At 36.4% G+C, this 22,203-nt stretch overlaps 1 protein-coding gene across 32 annotated transcripts in view; it reads right to left on the bottom strand.

Moving 5' to 3' along the window:
* The window catches only part of ERC1 (ELKS/RAB6-interacting/CAST family member 1), a 518,863-nt gene that overhangs the window by 249,137 nt on the left and 247,523 nt on the right, over nucleotides 1–22,203 (bottom strand). For 18 of the 32 annotated variants that reach the window (XR_013522487.1, XR_013522490.1, XR_013522489.1 and 15 more), the window contains one exon: nucleotides 18,713–18,844. The exons of the other annotated variants lie outside the window; for them this stretch is intronic. Coding sequence is in view for 10 of the 18 variants with exons in the window: in XM_078338382.1 (XP_078194508.1) it covers nucleotides 18,713–18,844 (132 nt within the window). In the remaining 8 variants the exon portion in view is untranslated. The remainder of the gene's footprint in view (nucleotides 1–18,712; nucleotides 18,845–22,203) is intronic. 32 annotated transcript variants of the gene reach the window in all.

Raw genomic sequence — 22,203 nt, 5'->3', positions numbered from 1 at the left:
ACAATTAGAAGAAAAAGGGAGTGGTACAAAAAGATTATCTAAAGGTTCAGTAGTCATCACATAAGTCAGATTGTCACTTGAGAAGTCCACTAGTTTCCCTGACTAGAACAAAATTCTAGATTAAAACCTACTCTGTTTTATAATTACAAAGAAAACAAGGTATCAAGCTCCTGGGTTGAGGAGCATTTGTGAAGTATTAGTGAGAACATACATACATATATGCCTACCTAGATACATTCTATCATTCTTTCCTAGGAAATTCCTTTAGGGGAATCTCACAATCATTGCTAATGAAAATTTAAATTGACATTTCCCAAGAGAGCTTTAGGCTAGTATTTACACTAGAAATCTCTTTTTCCCAATATGTTCTTTTTGCCAATTCATGGTAATTATTTTACAAGATATATACCAGTAGTACAGTATAATTATGGAACAACGATAGTTGTTGCAATAATAATTACTTACATTATTTGAATACTTTGAAGGACACTGTTAGATGTATTGTCTTATTAAAGTCTCAAAATGATCCTATATAGTGGTATAAAGTATTAATATCCACATTTTTATGCAAGAAGAAACAAGGTTAGTGGGTTTAAGTACCTTGCCCGAGGTCACAGTCAGAGAAAGCAAAGCTAGGATTCCAACCTAGGTAGTCTGACTCCATCCTACTAAACACACTGAATGCTGCTTTGCTATGATGTATGAGTGTTTAGGACAAACATCCACAATAGCATCTAATGAGTCACTCTGGGGAGTGTTCCCATTCCCACTCTTTTAAAAAGAGAATGGAAACATATCAGTGTGAGAGAAATGCTTCTTTTTGAAGTCATCTCAATTTTCCTTTTCTTTAAAAAAAAATCAACTCAGAAGGCTTAGGTAGATAAATCCTGTAATAAGTACTCATCACTCCTAAGTGTGAAAAATCACACACAATAAAATGCGGCTGCAATTTTCAAAGCAAACATCACCCTGCTGCTATGACTATCAGCATCTTGTGTCACTGATGTTGAAAAGAACCTAAGATGGACTAATGTTTCATCACTGCCAATTCTACTTAGGTGACTTTGGCAGCATAGCACCAAAAGTAAAAAATAAAAACCTGAATTAATGCACTGAAAAAGTATGTTTTTCAGAATATTATTTCATTTTTTTCTCTTTTTTTAAGTCAGTCTACATCATGCTTTGACAGCAAAATATTATTTATCTCCCATAATTTGCTTATTTCAGCCAGACATTATAACAAAATTAATTAGCACAAAAAAATTAGTGATTACTGGTACACATAAACTCCATGGTTCTTCTGTCCTCCTGGAAGAAAGGAGGACAGAAATCATCTAAGTAACAGACTGCATTTTCTTTCTCCAGCAGCAGTAACAAAGAGATGCGGCAACCACCATTTTATGCTTTCTTCTGCATCTGGGTCTGAGAGAACTTTGTATTTCATGAGGGTTTCTGACAAATGCCTAATTTAGGAAAAGAAATATGAATAGAGGTAGAATGACAAAGCCCATCCCTAGAACTTTGAGCTCTGGGAAGTTCCCTTCTGAAAAGGCATTTTTTTTCCTGTTTTGCTAGGCAGTTAAGACAACAGGATAAAGCAGGTGTTCAACGCTATATAACTTGTTCAGATTTTGGAAAGAAATTTTGTTCTTAGTTGAAATAATCTGATCATTTCAAATGAAGAATATATTTATTACATTCTACTCAGAAAACAGCAAACAAAACAGATCATGTAGGGCTTGAGCCCTTCTTCTAAGATCAAATGAAATAATAATGTAAGGAAAACAGATTCATACTGTTTCCTTAAGTTTTCAACAAAGACAAAAGTTCACTGGCATTTTAACTGGAAATTTTAATCCTTCTTATTTGCAATGCTGAAAAAAATCAAACTGCCCTCTAGAAATAAATAAATTTGACATTTCATTAATCAGACACACACTTGTGGAGAAAATTTATTTCAACATAAACCTGGACAATTGTTAGAAACACAATGTTGGCAAATAAAATGACACTTACTTGACCTTATCAAAAGTGTACTATTAGCCAAAGGAGAAAAGTAAAAAAATGGGATTTTATATCTGAAAACCCTAGGACATCAAGAGGGAACTCATAAACATCATGTAAGTATACGTATAATACATGTGTGTATGTGCACGTATGATATGTGCGTGTGTGCATGTCTGATATGTTTGTGATTTTGGCCATAAGATTCAACACTTGTATGCTGCCTTTATAAGCTACTAAAACCCTGGCAAATACTTATTTCAATGTGAGGTAATCAGTGGATACTTTCGGGATAATAATTTCTTCAATCTAGATGAGGTTACAGAAACTTGGAGAGATTACAAGATTTATGCCAAATCACTGTTAGTACACAGAACAAGGATTAGAATCCACATCACTTGACTTCTAATCCAATGCACTTTACACTAATTTTATTGCATCTTTATTCATTCATTAAAGAGGGTGAAGATAAGAGGAAGGGACAACTGAATGTCAAAATAGGGATTGGGACATGACACACACAAACTATCTGTTGAATAGAATAAGTCCCACTGTATACATTTTTCCGGAAAAGAATATCTTTCATTAAAACATTCAGGAAGACACAGCCAAGGAGAACATAAACTGCATGTAAAAATCAGCGTGAAGCCATCTGGCTCCCAGGGCTTCACCTTTAGCCATAGCTTGGATGACGGCTTCTATGATCAACAACTCGGTTTATCAAACTTCTTAGTAGGAGAAAAGAAATAAGAGCCAAACACCCTCCAGGAACTCATTACAAGCAAATGATATATCACTTGTTACAGATCTGCCACATAGACTCGAAGAGTGCTTCCTTGTACAGAAGTTGTTCTGCAGTTTAGATAGGGTACATAGTAGGCCAGGCACGGTGGCTCACACCTGTAATCCCAGCACTTTAGGAGGCCAAGGCAGGCAGAGCACAAGGTGAAGAGATCAAGACCATCCTGGTCAACACATGGAAACCCAGTCCTTCCAAAAAATACAAAAATTAGCTGGGTGTGGTGGCAAGTGCCTGCAGTCCCAGCTACTCAGGAGGCTGAGGTGGGAGAATCACTTGAACCTGGGAGGCAGAGGTTGCAGGGAGCCAAGATCACGCTACCCCACTCCAGACAGGCAATAGAGCAAGAATCCGTCTCAAAAACAAACAGCGTATATAGTATAAAAACATGTCTGGCTGGGCACAGAGGCTCACACCTATAATCCCAGCACTTTGGGAGGGCAAGGCAGGTAGATCACGAGGTCAGGAGTTTGAGAACAGCCTGGCCAACATGGTGAAACCCACCTCTACTAAAAATACAAAAATTAGTCGGGCGTGGTGGCGTGTGCCTATAGACCCAGCTACTCGGGAGGCCGAGGCAGAAAAATTGCTTGAACCTGGGAGGTGGAGTTGCAGTGAGCTGAGGCCATGCCACTGTACTCCAGCCTGGGCGACAGAGCAAGATTCCATCTCAAAAGAAAAAAAAAGTCTGCTTTGAAAACCAGTATCTATAGACTTCTGGCAGTCATTTCTGCGGTTTAATTTTGGAAGTGCCAAAGCTTTGTTTCCACTTTAGTTCATTTTTTCATGTGGCTATAACTTTTGAAAACACCTATAGTCCTTTTGCTGAATAAAAGGAAAACTTAAGCCTAAATTTAAAGGCATAGATAATTTCTGAACTTCTAGACAATACTATCATGTGCTACTTTTGCTACTTTGTCAAAAATTTTTCTGGAAGAAGAAACTGAGAACAAAAAAAAAGAGAAATCCAAACACATTATTTGAAGAGCAACTACTTAGGTTTCTAGAGAATGTTTTGATCATACCATGTCATGTGGTTATTTCCTGGGGGCTTCAGTTCTGCTTCAGAATTTCTTTAGCAGTTATCTACTGACCCCATCTGGCAAAATTATAGAGGAAGTTATAGTAGCTAAAGCTTCTGTCAACGCAATTTCTAAAAATTTTATGTAAAGAGAAATTTTAAGAGAAATAAGAAATAGGAGATCAGGACAAAGCAATCTGAAGATCTTTAGTTTTATTTTCCTATAACACATAGAATGAGAGAGAAAATGCATAATTAGGAAAAGGTCATGCCATTCACTTAAAAGGATTTTAAATTCCAACTAATCCACACTCCAGGTTCATATCACATATAAAATCTCTATTTTTTTACTGTCATAATATTTATAAATTTTTCTATTTTCTTTTTCAAGTATACTAAACATTACTTCATGAAAGGAATATCTTCTAGGGCTATCCGTATTCTAAAAGAAAGAGTTCATGTTTCTGCCTTTTCCCTTGTTATTCTTGAAGATGCTTGTTAGTACTCTGACCTTTTATTAAGGATTCTATTAGAACTCTGAGGCTTTCTTTGTTGTTTAATATAAACACAAGGTAAGTATGTCAAAATTTTGTATCTAGCAGAAAGAAATGAATATAATTTTAAATACTGTAGAAGGTAGCTTCAAATTTTAAGTACAAAGTCACTAAAAATGGAGAAATGTAAGTTTTAATCATGCAAATTAGACTTAACAATTAAAGATTTGTGCTGTTTTCCCATCTATCAATATTCAGAATCTGCGTCTACTAAAAGGGCTAGAAACTACATGAAGAAACAAAAAGTTTTAAAAACATACTGAGTTTCATTTTCTTTACCATTTTATTTCCACATTTTTTAAGGCTGCTACAGCAATACTATGGAGTTTCAACTCTTCTTTTGGACATTCATTCTCTGAGACATTGAGTTTTTAAACCTCCTATAATTATAACATATTTGGGTAATTTCCATCAAATAAATGGATCAAAATGCAGAATACTGGGTTGCCATTACTAGAGACTTATCATTGCTCTAACTTAAGACATTTCATACATCTTTCTAAGATCAAAAGAAGCAGAAGTCTAAACATGGAGATTTCTGGTAGGGCAGGGTACAGCTATTTAACAACTTCTTTCAACAAGCCAGAGATGGCAGAATTCTCTTTGAAGTGGCAGCCCTGTTGGCCTTTGAAGTCCCTTGTCAATTGCAGAATGGCTGTGGTAGGGTTTGTTTTGTAGCCAGCTGTCACCATGAAGGCAGACATGACGTATTTCCAGCAGTCTCACTTCAGGGTCTGTCAAGTGACTGATTTCATAACCAGTCACCATAACAAAGGGGATTCAAACTCCTTGACAGTAGAGCAAGAGTCTACAATGAAACTTACTAAGTTCCTCTTGACAGAACTTAATTCAAATAGTGAACTGATTACACAATGGCAAAGAGAAAATGTGAATTTAACTGTTATATCTCTTAGATACCTGAAACATTAAAAATACACTTTCTATATGCTGATCAATATTATGTTTCATAATAGCATCTTACATTTTTAAAATGAACTATCTTTGAGCAACAGTATCTACAATCTGTGCATTGACCAAACATGATGAACTTCTGCAGAAACCCGTAAACTACTTTAGAAGCATAGTTTATGTTGCTAACTTAACACTATATATTTTTGTGAGACAGAACTATTCTACATGGTTCTGAATAACGCTTCTAACTGTAACACTTTTGGACTGCTTAGCTACTCATTTCAAGTATCTCTCACAGACAGATTAAATTTAAGACTTACAAAAGTAAAAGAATTTAGGAAATGTTAAGAAGAGACTTAAACTATTAAATGTAACCCATTACAGCACTATGTAAAATGACCCATTCTTAATAATATTATGAACCTAATTCCAAGTCAGGGAAAGATGACACAAATCTTGAAAAACCTAATGTTAAATTTACCAATGATGATCAGAAGTAACAGTCACACTAAAAGGAAATAAAGTAGGATCAAAAATATTTTCAAACTAATCTAATCAGTTTATATCTGCTCTGTGGAATGTTTAGAATTATTACATGTTTTCATAAACATGGTTGCCTGGTATTTCAGAGTGGAAGGCTCACTCCTACGTAAGACTTTCAGCTAGCTCCCACTGGTTAAAAAGCCAAAAAAATGGGCCTAGAATTTTGCACATTCATTTTTTGAGACATATAAGCTCTCTGTTCTCCCACTGAAGGACAGGTCAGGGATAATAACAATTTCTAAATTTTATTTTTCCACTCTGGCTACCATGTTTTAAAATCAAGCACAAAAAAACGTACATAACTTTCAAATAATTATCTATTCTAATTCTTTAAACTTACAATTCTGACATCTTTTAACTTTTTTTGTTCAGATGAAAAGGTACTTTATCAAATCCAGTGGAAAAGCAGTTGCAACAAAGAATAAAAACATTTCAAAATACTGTTTAAATAAGTATAGAAATATGATAAAATTACCATTAAATCCTAAACTGTTTAGTAAGTACAGTGATGCTGCAAACATTAAGAAAGTCAGAACAAAATTTCATTCATTCATTCATTCATAGGTTAATTTATTTACTCAGTAAATATTCATTGAATGCCATTGTGTACCAGGCACAACGGCAGGCACTGAGGATAGAGCTGTAAATAAGACACAGCTCCTGCCCTCAAGAAGCTTTCATTCTGTGAGACAAAATGAAGACAGTCTCTTAAAGCAATAGGTGGTAAATACGTAATAACAATGCAATGTTATTTATTTATTAGACGGAGTTTCGCTCTTGTTTACCCAGGCTGGAGTGCATTGAACGATCTCGGCTCACTGCAACCTCCTGTGTTCAGGCATCCTGGGTTCAGGCAATTCTTCTGCCTCAGCCTCCCGAGTAGCTAGGATTACAGGCACGTGCCACTATGCCCAGCTAATTTTTTGTATTTTTAGTAGAGACGGGGTTTCACTATGTTGACCAGGATGGTTTCGATCTCTTGACCTCGTGATCCACCCGCCTTGGCCTCCCAAAGTGCTGGGATTACAGGCGTGAGCCACTGCGCCTGGCCCCAATGCAGTGTTATTTTAAAAAACATAGGGCTAAGTACAGGTACAGTTGAAAAACATGAGAGACCAGGTGCAGTGGCTCATGCCTGTAATCCCAGCACTTTGGGAGGCCGAGGCGGACAGATTGCCTGAGGTCAGGTGTTTGAGACCAGCCTGGCCAACACGGCAAAACCCTGTCTCTGCTAAAAATACAAAAAATTAGCCTGGTGTAATGGCAGGTGTGTGTAATCCCAGCTACTTGGGAGGCTGAGGCAGGGAGAACTGCTTGAACCCAGGAGGTCGAGGTTGTAGTGAGCCGAGATCATGCCACTCCACTCCAGCCTGGGCAACAGAGCGAGTCTCCATCTACAAAAAAAAAAAAAAGGAAAAACATGAGAGAGATATGTAACTCAGATTTGGAAGGTCAGAGAAGGTTTTATGGAAGAAGTAGGATTTATCCAGACAAAGGTATAAGGTAAGGTTGAAGAGACTGCTTCACTCAGAAGGAACATGTAGTTTAAGAAATGTAAGCCATTCTTTACTCTTCTGAAAAAGGACCCAACAAGCACCGATACTTGTTTTCTGCTTAGAAAAGATTACATATATATGAGAATCTGTTAACAACTGACTAATATTATTAAGAAAGTATGTATCACAGCAACTGGCAGGCAGTGGGTAATCAGTAAGTATCCATAAATCTACAAAAATTGTAGTTTATATTAAGAATAAGAGGTACTCTGCCTTCTGACACAAGTGGAAGGAAGCCTGGTTTTGAACTCTGGTTTTCTTTTGGTTTCCAGACTCTGTCAAGCTATTTCCATCATTAGGGTGTCCACACATGTGGTTCCTGTTGAAGTAAACTACCCCGCCATTCTTAATTTCACTAATTCCTACTTACTTTTCATGTCTCAATTTAAGTATCAGTGTGTTAAGAGATGCCTCCCAGCCAGGGGCAGTGGCTCACACCTGCAGTCCCAGCACTTTGGGAGGTCCAGGTGGGCGGATCACAAGTTCAGGAGTTTGAGACCAGCCTGACCAACAGGGTGAAATCCCATCTCTACTAAAAATACAAACATTAGCCAGGTGTGGTGGTGTACACACTCATATGCAACTCATGTTATAACTTTAAGCATCTACATGACACTACCACATGAATATAGAAGAAAACACTCATATGGAATTATAATATCCCTTGAAAGTGATCTAGTCTTCCACCATTATTTTTGAAAGGAAAAATTACTTTGACAAACATGGTTTTAGGTCATATGTTTTTCCAAAACCAAAAATTTTTTAAATGACCAACTATATCAGAAAATACTTGTATTTGAATATCCTGGTATCATAATTCTGCCAGGCCTAGGAGGAAAAACTAATTAGTATCTGCGATGGATGGATGGATGGATGGATGGATGGATAGATGGATGGAGAGATGGATATCCATGGATCTGTCTGTCTATCCATCTGACCATTTGACCATCCATCCATCCATCCATCCATCTGTACTATAGAGTTGAACAGTCCAATATAGTAGCCACTAGCCAGATATGGCTACTAATATTTATTTAAAATTAAATAAAAGCAAAATATCAATTTTTCAAGTGCTCTAGCCACATTTTAAGTGTTCAATAGAAATGTGGCTAGAGGCTACCATCTTGGTAGAACAGACATAAAACATTACCTCTGCCTTAGAAAGTTCTAGTCAACAGTGCTGCCATAAAGAATACAGAGGTTTCAGAAGGCAATAAGCACTTGTGAAGAAAAATACATACAGTATTCACTTTACGCAAAAAAAAAGCAAGCCATTTCTCTTTAGATTTCAAGTCCTTCTAATATTGAATAGTATTCAGAAACCATATGTGAGCACTATAAGTGAGCACTGCTTCTGAGAAGATAATTTGTTTTCTAGGTATTTACAATACATAGGAAATGCATGTGTGACTATGTGTTTGAGAGAAGCCATAAATTTAAACAAATACTTCCAATTCCAATTTAAGGTTACAAAGACTAAACCCTTAAAACATTTTTACAGTCTTAAAATTTCCTTATCTTCTTGCTTTTAGGAATTAGATCTAAGGATAATGTTCTAAAACCAATACTTTGTTTAAAATAATGCTAAGAAAGTATTTTTCCCCTCCCTCCCTTCCTTCTGGAAACTATAGAACATCTGGCTTAGTAAAACTGAAAGCACTAGAGCTGGATTTTATAGCATATATTTTAGCAGTTTACTAAAGCTACTCAAGCTATTTATATGAGAAGAGCACGGATGTAAAATGGGAAATAATGTACAGATTAAGAACCTGTATGTATCTAAGAGATACAGAGAATGAATAATTCTCTCAGAGAATGAATAATCTGGTGATAAGAACAATGTCTATCTGATCAGCCTATTAGGCGACTGTGGTATTCTCATTTGATGTAAATATACAACTTCTAAAACATGAGACTGGATGGGAGAGAGGACAAGAATTTCCTTGAGTCACAGTATTAAAACTTTACATAACGTAAATTAGAATTTAACAATAAGTTTGTCACTATTGATGCTGAATCGACCAGATAAGGTCTATAAATACTGTGTTTCTCTGGGGCCTTCAACCAACCAGAGCAATGCCTTCCACTAGAACTACAGAGGACAGTACTGGTGACAACATAAGTAGCAATAGTGGTAGATGTTCACTATTGGACCTACTATGTGGCAGAATCTGTTACAAGTGCTTTATACAGATATCAGCTCTTTAATATGGCAGATAAAATAACTATTTCTTTTCTAGTTCAGGGAACTGACCCACAAGTCACTTACCTAAGATCATAATTTGTAAGTGGTAGAAGCTTAATTCCAGCCAAGGCTTCTAACTCCAGAGTCCACGTTCTCAGCCATTAAGGAACACAGCGTCCCTAAGGTTCTGGAACGACCTTCTGAACTAGAGAGCCACAGTACAAAAATTTCTGCACCTAACCTATCACTTCTCCCTGTCTCAGACTTGACTTCCCTCACATTCAGTATGCCTATTTTCAGCTTTGTAAAGATTACAAAGAAATCCTCTCAGATGAGATGAGCAAACCTAAAGGAAAAAATAGTTTGAAGGTAATAATCAAAAGATGAAACCTGGACAGTTTCTGGTTGAGGTATCAATAAAACGTTGGTGTAAAGATATGAAGTGGGCTGTTGTCTGTTACATACGTTTGGATCTCAGAAGAGAAAACTGGGCTAAAAATATAAACTGTGCATGCATACAGTCCCAGCTATGTGGAAGGGTAGCTTGAGCCCAGGAGTTCGAGGCTGTAGTGTGCTACAATCATGCCTGTAAATAGCTACTGCAGTCTAGCCTGGACAATGCATCAAGACCCCATCTCTAAATAAATAATAAAAATAAATATATCTGATATGATAATAATTCTAAAATTGATGATAATGTAGCTAACATTTCTTTAACACCGTGTCTTGCTTCTTATCCTCAAACAAATTTTTCTCTCAGGCTTTTTCATCTCAAAAAATTGTACCACCAGTCTCCAAGTTGGTTAACCAGAAATCCAAGGGCCTTATTATTTCCTTTTCTATCCTTATCCACACATGTAATTCACCAAATCCTTTTAGCTCTATTTCCAAAGACATTTTAAGTCTACCTATTTCTCTTTATCTCCACTGTCACTGTGGAATCTCTTCAGCTATCGCCTGATATGCTCAACCTCTTGTGTAGACCAAGATTCTCTACACATTTTTACTTGTATACCTCCTAAAAGAGTTTATACAACTATGATTTTAAAATTTATTTTTGTACTTCTATTTTTCTGCTCACAAACATACTGAGACAGAATGATTTTAACTTGATATATAAATTTTTTACATCGTAAGTTTAAAGAGTTGTGAAGGATCTAATTTCTTGGGTATTAAAGACTTTTTTTTAAAAGTATCACTTTTTTTAAAAAAAGAAGTATCCAATAAAATACAAATACCATACTTGATATCCATCATCATCTATTTAAAAACTGTAAGGAGAAATTATTATTTACATTTTCCTTCTTCTCTTTGACCTTATGTTTCCATTCTACTGCTCCTTAATATTTTATACTAATTTACTTTGTGCTAGACTGTTTGCGTGTATCCTTTCTTGTACTTTTCTCAATAAAAATAATTATATAAATTTAAATTTGATATTTTAATATTTTCCTGTGGTCATAACCCTTAAAAATTATTGTGGACTGAGCCATCATTAGAATCACTAGTAATAAAGTATCAATCAAAACCAATACAAATTTTATGAGAAAATTATTAAACATAAAGAATATATTTTAATTAAAATGTATCTTATCATTAAACACATTTATCTTAAAGAAATTAATGGGACTTTTATACTTTTATTAGTTTAGCTATTCCTTGTTAATATTACTTATTAATAGAAAGATAAAAGTTCAGGCCAGGCACAGTGGCTCACACCTGTAATCCCAGAACTCTGGGAGGCAGAGATGGACAGATCACCTGAGGTCATTTTGAGACCAACCTGGCCAACACGATGAAACGCTGTCTGTACTAAAAATGCAAAAAGATTAGTCAGGTGTGGTGGTGGACAGCTTTAGTCCCGGCTACCGAGGAGACTGAGGCACAAGAATCACTTGAACCCAGGAAGCAAAGCATGCAGTGGGTCAAGATGCCGCCACTGCACTCCAGCGTGGGGGACAGAATGAGACACCATCTCAACAACAACAAAAAAGGAAGATAAGGGTTCAGTATCAATTCTATTGGTATTTTTCACTTTCATAGATGTAAGCACTAAGAAAGCATTTTCATATATATAAATGAAGAGGAATGGAAGTAGTTTTGTTATAGCAATGTAACTCAATTTTTTGTATTACTTCAGAATTACATGCCTTAAACCAGATGGTAACCTGTCATTGAAAATTATTTATAATAATCTACCAACTTAACTAGGTTTTATTTCAGTTCTGTTGAGAACAAAGAACTGAAGAAAACCTGACAGACTCATCCATTATTTTAACACCAATATGCTGAACTGTCCCTTTGTTATCATTCCAGAGTTCCTTCACCTCTGAGGAATATAGGACAGTAAAAATCAGGAGAGTTGTGTCTGTTGTAAAGTGGGGGGTGCACAACTGTGAAGTGGAAAATGAAAAAGGAGAATCAGTACACCTTAGGAGCCTTTTGAGGAGATCAATTTCAGAAATACATATGTTTACAGGCCAAGAGGCTGTGTCCATGTGCCTTCTGGGAAAGTGCTCACTGCACTTAGGTATATGCATACCTCAGTTAGTAGATCTCCAGTCTAAGCTTCTTTAATAACCCATCTGATCTTCCCCCTTCCAGTCTTACCCTCCACCAATTCATCCTCCACCCAACACTCAGAGTGATCTTTTAAAAACATAAATTGGATTATGTCATGCCCTCTTTAAAACTCTTCAATGGCTTCCATCCCTCTTATGAAGCACAAACTTCTACGATGGCTTACATAGAAGGCCACTGCATAGCTCGCACTGTTCTTGCCCACCGGTCATATTAGTCTTCCTTAGACACGTTCAGCTCTTCTCCACCTTATTACCAATGTAATTGCCGCTTCTGCCCCAATTGTCACAAGGCAGGCAAGCTTCTTCTCAGCCTTCAAGGCTCAGGAAAAAAGCTACTTTCACAGAGGACCCTCTCGGAACACTTAATCTACTAAAATAGTTGCTAACTTTCAACAAATTATTGTGTATTTCTGAAAATCTATTCTTTTCTTTTGTCACAACTAGTAATCAAGTGTTATTTGCTGGGTTAGTGTCTGTGTCCCCATCTGAACTATAAGGTCTCAGACAAGAAACTACAGCTTCTTTATTCATCACTATGTATTATCCAAGACTACCATAGCATCCACTGAGTAAGTAATAAAGATCTGTTGAATGAATGAATGAGCGAATAAGCTATTAACAAGCATTATTCTCTGCTTCAAATGCTTCAATGGTTCTCTACTACCTTGAATATAGAACATGCTTCATAAGGCATGATCTGACTGTGCACAACTGTGCATATGATCTGTCTTACTCTCTCATCTTTTTCTCTTCTTTACATAGTTCTTGCCATTCCTATTACACTCAACTGTAGCTACTAACAATCATTTGGTTTCCTAGACACTTCCAGCTTTCACCTCTGTTCCCTCTACATGGAATATGCTGAACATCTTTCACTTCTTTGCCTAATACTTTAAGACTCAACTCACACACAGACACCTCCTTCATGAAGCCTTCTGTAGACCTCCCAAATCTGGATTTCAGGCTTGCCCCTCTTCCTTTATTCTTAAAGCTCTGTATTAAGACCTTTATCGTGGTGGTTATCAAACAGAACCATAATTATAAATTCATTCTTCAGTCTTTCCCAATAAACTACAAGCTTCTTGAAGACAGAGGCTGTATCTATTATCTTTGCATTTTCAGTGCCTAATGTGGCACTGGAAAAGTACAAGATATTTTTTAAACTTTTGTAGAAAAAAAACACAAGTGAAAGTTTAATTTTATTTTCAGAGTATCACTGCCATTTAATAAACAATGAGGAAAATATAACTTAATATTCAGACCAGTAAAGAATTATGTTTAAAAAGTAAAGAGTAAATCGTACACTCTGGGAATTGCTAAAAGTTAAAAAGGCAGTAAGAAAGACTAAGGAATCTATCAGTGCACATCATCTCCTACAGACATACCCCTCTACTAGTTTTGCTTCTATAGTGGGCAACTGTTCATTCTGAAAATGAACTTGGATATTCTAGTGATAACTGCTGCATAAATGACAGGGGAGATTTTTCAGCCAATGAAGAACTTTATGTATTAAAAAAATATATGTAAGCCTTAAAAATGCTCAATAATGTATATTTACCTAGCAAACCATTATACAGATATAATCCTATGACCTTGAACCTCAAGAATTTATACTTAACATATAAGTCATATAATGTTAAAATGGCAATCTGAAAAAAAATGACTGTTTATCACTAAGTATCACTCTTAAAAATGGGCTTTTAATAGAAAAATTTAATTCATATATGCAAATGTTGTTGTTGTTATTATTTTTAAAGACAGGGTCTCACTCTGTTGCCCAGGCTGGGATGCGGTGGTACAATCATAGCTCACTGCAGCCTCAAACTCCTGGGCTCAGGTGATCCTCTCACCTCAGACCCTCAAGTGGCTGGGAATACAGGCATACCCCATCAAGCCTGGCTAATTGAAAAAAAATTTTTGGGGGGGACAAGGCTTTGCATTGCTGTTCAGGCTGGTCTTGAACTCTTGGCTTCAAGTGATCCTCCAATTTCTGCTTCCCAAAGTGCTGGAATTATAGGTGTTAGCCAACTCTGCCCAGCCCCAGTGAAGATATCTAAATCATTCTTTTAAAGTGTTAAAAGAAAATTCAAAAATTTAAAGTTCATAATAGCACAGCAGAACTAAGCATGCTGTTCCTTAGCCCCTGGCAATTCTGAGACTTATTTAGGAGATGTTGTTTATGCTCAGTTTAAGAAAACAGACACTCACATTCAATAAAATACAAAACCTACCAAAAGTTAAACAGAGAAGGTTCCAGAAAAAGAATCCCCATGTGGAAAGGGACAAACCAAAAGTAAAGGAGCCATTGGGTTCTCCCCATGGGGATCATTCACTTCCAACTCTCAATTTGTTCACACAATTTAGGGGAACCTTCCTTCATTAGGACATTACATAACTTCTCTAAATTTCTAGCATGGGCTCAGCGTGGGGCAGCATGTATCAAGAATAAATAAACTGTAAGGAGATCCTGTGAGAATAAAGAAAAGGCAGCCGGGCGCGGTGGCTCACGCCTGTAATCCCAGCACTTTGGGAGGCTGAGGTGAGCGGATCAAGAGGTCAAGAGATTGAGACCATCCTGACCAACATGGTGAAACCCTGTCTCTACTAAAAAAATACACAAATTAGCTGGGTGTGGTGGCATGTGCCTGTAGTCCCAGCTACTCAGGTGGCTGAGGCAGAATTGCCTGAACCCACGAGGCAGAGATTGCAGTGAGCCGAGATTGCGCCACTGTCTTAAAAAAAGAAAAGGCATCAGGAGATATTTTCTTATGGGAGTTCTTCCTTCCTCAAACTTTGGAAGGTTCTACATCTTTTTTTTTCTTTTGAGACAGAATCTTACTTTGTCACCAGGGCTGGAACGCAGTGGCACGATCTTGGTCACTGCAACCTCCGCCTCCCAGGTTGAAGCGATTCTCCTGCCTCAGCTTCCGAATAGCTGGGACTACAGTCGTGTGCCACCATGCCTGGCTAATTTTTGCATTTTTTAGTAGAAATGGGGTTTCACCACATTGGGCAGGCTGGTCTCGAACTCCTGACCTTGCGATCTGCCAGCCTCAGCCCTCCAAAGTGCTGGGATTACAAGCGTGAGCCACCACATCCAGTTCTACGTCTTATTTTAATAAGAACTATGGCTCCCATACAATTTTACTTTGTTCTTTGATGAATTCAGAGATACAGATATCCTACCTTTATCAGAGGGAGTCATTCTTTCCCAGAAGCTAAATTTAAGTGAGAAACAGAAAACTTGTTGATCTGAGAAAGATAGTAAGAATAATGTTCCTAAACAAAAAAGCTTCATTTAAGGCATTTCAAAAGAACATCTGTAGAATATCTCAGTACATAAAATTAAAATACATAAGTAAAATTAATAGTGGAGCTAGGCTGGGTGTGGTGGTTTACACCTGTAATCCCAGCACTTTGGGAGGCTGAGGCAGGTGGATCATGAAGTCAGGAGACTGAGACCATCCTGGCCAACATGGTGAAACCCTGTCTCTACTAAAAAACAAAAATTAGCTGGCCGTCGTGGCAGACGCCTGTAATCCCAGCAATTCAGGAGACTGAGGCAGAAGAATTGCTTAAATCTGGGAGGCGGAGGTTGCAGTGAGCCAAGATCGCGTCACTGCACTCCAGCCTGGAGACAAAGCAAGACTGTCTCCAAATAAAAATAAAAATAAAATAGTGGACCTAAAAGACAGGAAAAGATGGGCCGGGCATGGTGGCTCATGCCTGTAATCCCAGCACTTTGGGAGGCTGAGGCAAGCAGATCACTTGAGGTCAGGAGTTCGAGACCAGCCTGGCTAACATGCTGAAACCCTGTCTCTACTAAAAATACGAAAATTAGCTGGGCGTGGTGGCACATGCCTATAGTCCCAGCTACTTGGGAGGCTGAGGCAGGAGAATGGTTTGAACCTTGGAGGCAGAGGTTGCAGTGAGCTGAGATCGTGCCATTGCACTCCAGTGTGGGCGAGAGAGTGAGACTTTGTCTCAAAAAAAAAAAAAGAAGACACAAAAAGATTAAAAATAAGAATAAAAAATGGGAGAGAAGAAGACAGTAGATAAAGGTTGTAAGCCTTCAGAAGAATAAACATAAAAGCACTTTCTTCATACCTCAAACCACTTAAAGTTCAAATAACTGGTCTCATGCAATATTTCATGCAACAGCTTCAGATAGGCCATGAGTAGCAGAATGGTGGAAAATGAGAAAACCGAAAAGGCAAAAAGCACACAATTAAAAGCAAAATATACACAGCCACTTTGGAAGACAGTTTGGCAGTTTCTTCCAAAACACTTACCAAATGATCGTACCACAGAATCCAGCAATCACACAAACAGTTATTTATCCAAATAAGCAGAAAATTTATATCCACACAAAAGTCTGCATGTGAATGTTAACAGCAGCCTTATTCCTAAGTGCCAAAAACTGAATGGTACCAAGATGTCCTTCAATAGCTGAAGGAATGAACAAACTGGCACATCCGTAGACTAGAATACTATTCAGAGATAAAGAGAAATTAGCTATCAAGCCACAAAAATGCAGACGTGAAGTGAAAGAAGCCAATCTGAACATGCTACATACTATTTGCCTCCAAGTATCAATAAAGAAAAAGGCAAAACTACAGACGCAGTAAAAAGATCAGGGATTGGGAAGATGGGAGAGGAATAGTCAGTGGGGCATGAGACTTTTAGGGCAGTGAAACTACTCTGTATGACACTGTAATGGCACATACATGTAATTATACATTTGGCAAAACTCATGATTGTGCATCACAAAAAGTGAACCCTAATGTAAACTATGGACCACACAGTTAATAATAATGCATTAAAACTGATTCATTAACTTTAACAAATACTACACTAATGCAGTATGTTAAAAATAGGGAAAACTGAGGTAGAAAAGGAGTAAATGAAAGCACTTTGTACTTTCTGCTCAATTTTTCTATAAACCTAAAAACTGCAAAGTCTATTAACCATAAATAAAACATACCCCAAAGCATATTATAATCAGTTCACACAATAGCCTCCAAAAGGAAAATACATAACAAGTCTATATCCCATAATGGCATAATGTATTATTAAACTGCCAAACTCTCTGCATGATCTCTGATTTTTAATACTTGTCAATAAATAATGAGGCGAAAGCAGAAGAAATTCTTTATTTGAAAAATAAAGGAGAGAATGTAAAAAGGGTAAAATCAAGATTAAAGAAAATTCTTCCCCACACTTGGGTGACACAATGGCTATCGCCATCCCTCCTCTGAAGCTCTCCACTACCCAAGCTCTATGTGACTGCATTACAAACATATTTGAAGAAAGAGTAGACAAGGCATTTATCTAGGAACAGGGCACTGAAAGGCACTCATTCTGTAAAAAGTTAAATTCTCTCTCAGTTTTGCTAATAAAGTTCATCTTTCTTTCTATACTTGACAGAAAAGAAGCCATATCCTTGTATCTTACACAGTTATGAAGGGACTCCCTGGGACATATGCTATGCCTGCCTCAGAGACATATGCTTCTTTAATATAGCTACCTTAACTCACAATAACACCAAGGGGGTTCCTCGAAAGATTCCTGTTACCTTTTCATTGAGCATTTTTTTCCTGTTTGACATTTATATTTTTCCCACAAAGAAATGGAAAGGAAATATTTACTGCAAAATTAAGTGTTATGAACCTCTGTGTCAGATAGATTCAAAATCTTAAATCACATGCTCATAATGGAAACTGGGATTATAACCTTCACTTGTTAAAACTATTTCTTCCATTCACACTTGCCATCTATAATTATTCTTTCTAATGAAAAGTCAAAAGCAAGAGTATGGGGGATCTTAAAAGATACAGTAAATATATAAACCAAGCACCACAAACTGCCACAGCAGAGCTCTTCAGCAAGTCCCTCCAAGGCTGAGACATGTTTATCTGGGACTCAAGTGCATGGTTTCTGTGTCCTTCATACTCACTATTAACCTTAACTTGTTACAACCTTAAGTGTTCTCTTGAATGAGGCAGGGTATGAAATGAATAAACTATTAGCTATTTAAAATAAACATTTTCAGTCAGAAATGTTTGTGTTTTTTCATTCAGTTTAAAAGCCAGGATTGTGCCCAGTCTTGTAGCAGACAAACTCCATTTCATCTCATCCAATACATTAGCACACACTACATAAATATATATGGGATCAGACCTAAGTTATTAATGCAGAGACCTCTGTGTTACATGAGTCAATTCTCATATGACTTTATTTCAATTCTTATTTAAGAAAGAGTACACAAGGCATTTATCTAGGAACAGGGCATTGAAAGGCACTCATTCCGTGAAATAAATTCTCTCTCAGCTTTGCTAATAAAGTTGGTCTTTCTTTCTTTCTATACTTCACACGAAAGAAACCGCAGACTTGTATCTAACACAGCTATGAATCAACTCTTTGGGACTTATACTCTATGAAGTGATTCTGAAACTCTATAAACATAAAATATGTATAGTTTACCTAAACTATACTGGTTGTGTTTTACCTTTTGGTTAACCAGCAGCATTGCTAGGAACTGTATAAAATAGCAGACCTGTTTTTCAGCATTGGTCCTGGCTGATTCCTCTTGTGCTAGCACCATTTCCCGCTCTGCAGTTATCTGTACACTTTCTCTTAGTGCTTCTTCCAGCTCTTCAATCCTGTCATCCTTCTTACGGAGACTGTCCTAGAAAATGATGGAAGACTAGGTGAAGTAGATTAATTAGTTGACCCAGGGAGAGCCTATTTATTAAGAAAGGGCTATTTGCTTATCAAATGTTCTTCCCATCAGAAGCAAATCCATGTCAGCAAGGTATCGTCACAGAGGAAATAATAAAGCAAGGAAAGTAAAGAAGGCTGAAGAAGTATATTGTTAAGAGCAAAGAGTCAAGTTATTAAGCAAGGTAAATGTGAGGAATTTGCTCTCTGTAATAGAGAGAATAAAACTGTAGTAGAGAGCAGAGGCAGCAAGGGCTTGATTTTTAAAAGCACAAAGTTGTTTTTGAACTACTCTCTAAGCGTAAAGCCAGCTTTGATGAAACAGTAATTAGACTGAATATCAAAACATTCTCTTTCCCTGCAGTTAAGCCTAGATGAAAAAAGTTCTGTAAACAGCATGATCTTTCAGATTATATTCTTCATAGACAATTCTTGGCAATTTCTTAAAAGATGTTAAAAAGCAAGTGATACTTCCTAACATTTCAAGAATGTGTAGTTTTCTCATAATCTCATATGAGAAAACCAAAAATGACAACTGGATATAAGTGACTAAGAAGGAACAATTTTATTAGCCAATCAAGCAATTCCCAGCCCTCATGTTCTACACAAGTTTAAAACACAGCTTCTGAGGAGGTGAAAGTTGACCTATTAGAAAGTCAAACAAAATCCTATGGAACTTTGAGTTCATGTAAGATAGGAGAGATCTTAAGAAGATTAAATGAAGAAGAGTTCAAGAAGGATGGAGAACTGGATTCATCAGATTATTATAATCACTTCCTTCTTTAACTTATGAAACTAAAGGATTAAGAATAAAGTGTTTCCTTTTAAAAATATATAAAACAAAAGAACAAGATTTGCTAAAACATTCTCCAATTTTCAGAATACTCTTATCAGGAAAAGATATCAAAGAATTTTTTCTTTTATCTAAGAAACTCAGTTATACTGCAGTCTACTTTGGTAAGTCCTTTTTGACAACTTTGCCTTCAAAACTCTAGAACTTGCAATCTGTCAAAGATAAGTCAGATTTTTCTCCTCATTCTGGAAGTACAGAATCTATTATTTAACATTCTTTCTAATAAACAGTTGATAAACCGTTTGCTCTCTCATTTTTCTAAATTTTAAAAAATTAGATTTGGAAAAAAATATTCACAGTTTGACGATGTATGTTATGTTCATCTTAAGAGACAAGTTTTCATTCTTATCAGAGATGTTATAAAATACTGTGATCTATTCCCATGAGTAGGTTCTGTTTTATGCAGGGCAATTTAGCTATATAAAAAAAATGTTCTTTGTTGAAATCTTTGTTCCCTCTGTTGACCTGCCATGAACAGCAGAGTATAGTGGAGGTTTTTAAAGGGATGCCACGCAGAGAGACAAGGAATGATGCCAGTCAAAACAAAGGCTACGGTGGTTTCTTCAGAATCAAAGAAAACTAAACATAAAAGAAGGATTATGGAGTATGAAGGATTATGAAGTAAATTATCAACCCACAAAGTTGATAATGTTTCTCATTAGCAACTTGGGGAAAACTCAGTATTACGTCTTTGTGCAGTCTATCATATCCCATTCTTAAACCGTTTTTTGGAAGTCTCCTGACAGGCTTCTATTATCTAATTGAGGCTGAAACAACTAGTTAATTCCAAATAACTTCCCAGGAATCTATTTCAAGTAAACAATTTTACTTGTACATCTGTGTGGAATAAAAAAAAGCTTTGTGGCTGTATCAATAAAAAAAGTTCAGGGAGAAAATGATTAGTAATTTGTCACAATGTAGGAATCAGGTTTTCATAGTATTTCATTACAAAACTTATTTCATAACTTTACTTGAAACCAGCAGTGAAACTAGAGTCTATCACACAAGCTCACTGTTCATGGCCATTTATTTAAAAAAAGATTTCTGGACTTAATAGCAAAGCCTGGTTCAAAATCTTTCTCAATAATAAGGATACAAAACAAAAGGCAAGTGAAACTACAAATAAAAGGAAACGACGGATAAGTAATATTCATGTGATAAGTTGCATAACATTTCAAAGTAAAGCTAAGTATGGAATCATTTGCTCTAAGACAAGTGTATCAAACTTGGATACTATAATACAAGAGAACGAAGATAGCAAATACCCCTTTCACCTTCATTAACGAAGTCCCAAATTACTTAATCTATCTAGTGAGTAAAATCTGGCACCAGTTTTAGTTTTGGAATCTTGAGAGATCTGCTAAAATAAACCAAGGAAGTTTCTCTTGTGTTGAACCACAGCTTGAATCTCCTAATTAATTTAATGAAATATTGAGCCAGTGTAAGAAATAGAGTAAACCCTTTGAGTCCTACAAATACGCGAGTATCAACAGCACTGCTATGTAATATTTCTAATCATTCTTTCTTGTCCTTGCTCTTGCAAAAAGTTATTAAATCCATCATTTGGTGCTTGGATGATAATATGAATGCTTTTTGAAAAAAAGTTTAGAACTCTAGAGGAAAGAAAAATCTTGAAAACTTTTAGAAAGGCCAAAAATGATCACTTGTAGGATCAAAATATCAGAAGACACTGGAGTTTTTAACGGCAACACAGGAAACTAAAAGACAATTTGAATAATGCTTTCAAAACTCTGAGGGAAAAAAATGATTACCAATCTAGAATTCTGTATATATACTACTAATCAAATATGAGAGCCGAATGCAAAATCCCTAATAGAAAAGTACCCCGCTCAAAGACTCTCAGGAGGCCCCTAGGGTATACTCTACTAAAATGAAGAGGTAAACCTGGAAAGCAGGGTGTGGAATCCAGATAAAAAGAGCTCTACCATAGGTGAATGGTGAAGGGAACCACAAGGATGACAGGAAACTTAGAAACTATGTACAGATTACAGTAGAGAAAAGAAATTAATGTTTCCAAGAAAAAAAGCAGATGTATAGATTATCTGAAGGCGATCAGTAAGGGGTGATGTATTTTATAGTTGTAATGATGTTGGGAGGAATTTCACAGGTATAGACAGAAATTTGGTGATACCCAAGAAAGGAAAAACAAAAAGGAAAACTAAGGCACACCAGGAAAAACCAAAATGTAAATCATAATATACTATGTGCCTCAGATTTAATAATGTAGACTTAGATATAATTACATTGGGAGGACAGAAAGGAAGTGTGTGTGTTGGTTTGTGTAAAAACACTAATTCCTCATCATCTATAAGAAGTCAACAGATGATGCCCAAATAAGAAAAATAACAGAACAATATTATAAAAATGTCATTTGGAAAGATAAAAATAAACAGCAGTAGAAACAACCAAAAGAGGTGAAAGCAGTAATCTCAGAAGAAGAGGAATCAGAGTTA

Source organism: Callithrix jacchus, chromosome 9 (assembly GCF_049354715.1).
Source record: "Callithrix jacchus isolate 240 chromosome 9, calJac240_pri, whole genome shotgun sequence".
Lineage (NCBI taxonomy): Eukaryota > Metazoa > Chordata > Mammalia > Primates > Cebidae > Callithrix > Callithrix jacchus.
The sequence above is the reverse complement of the archived record's forward strand: the minus strand, read 5'-3'. Positions and strand labels throughout refer to the sequence as shown.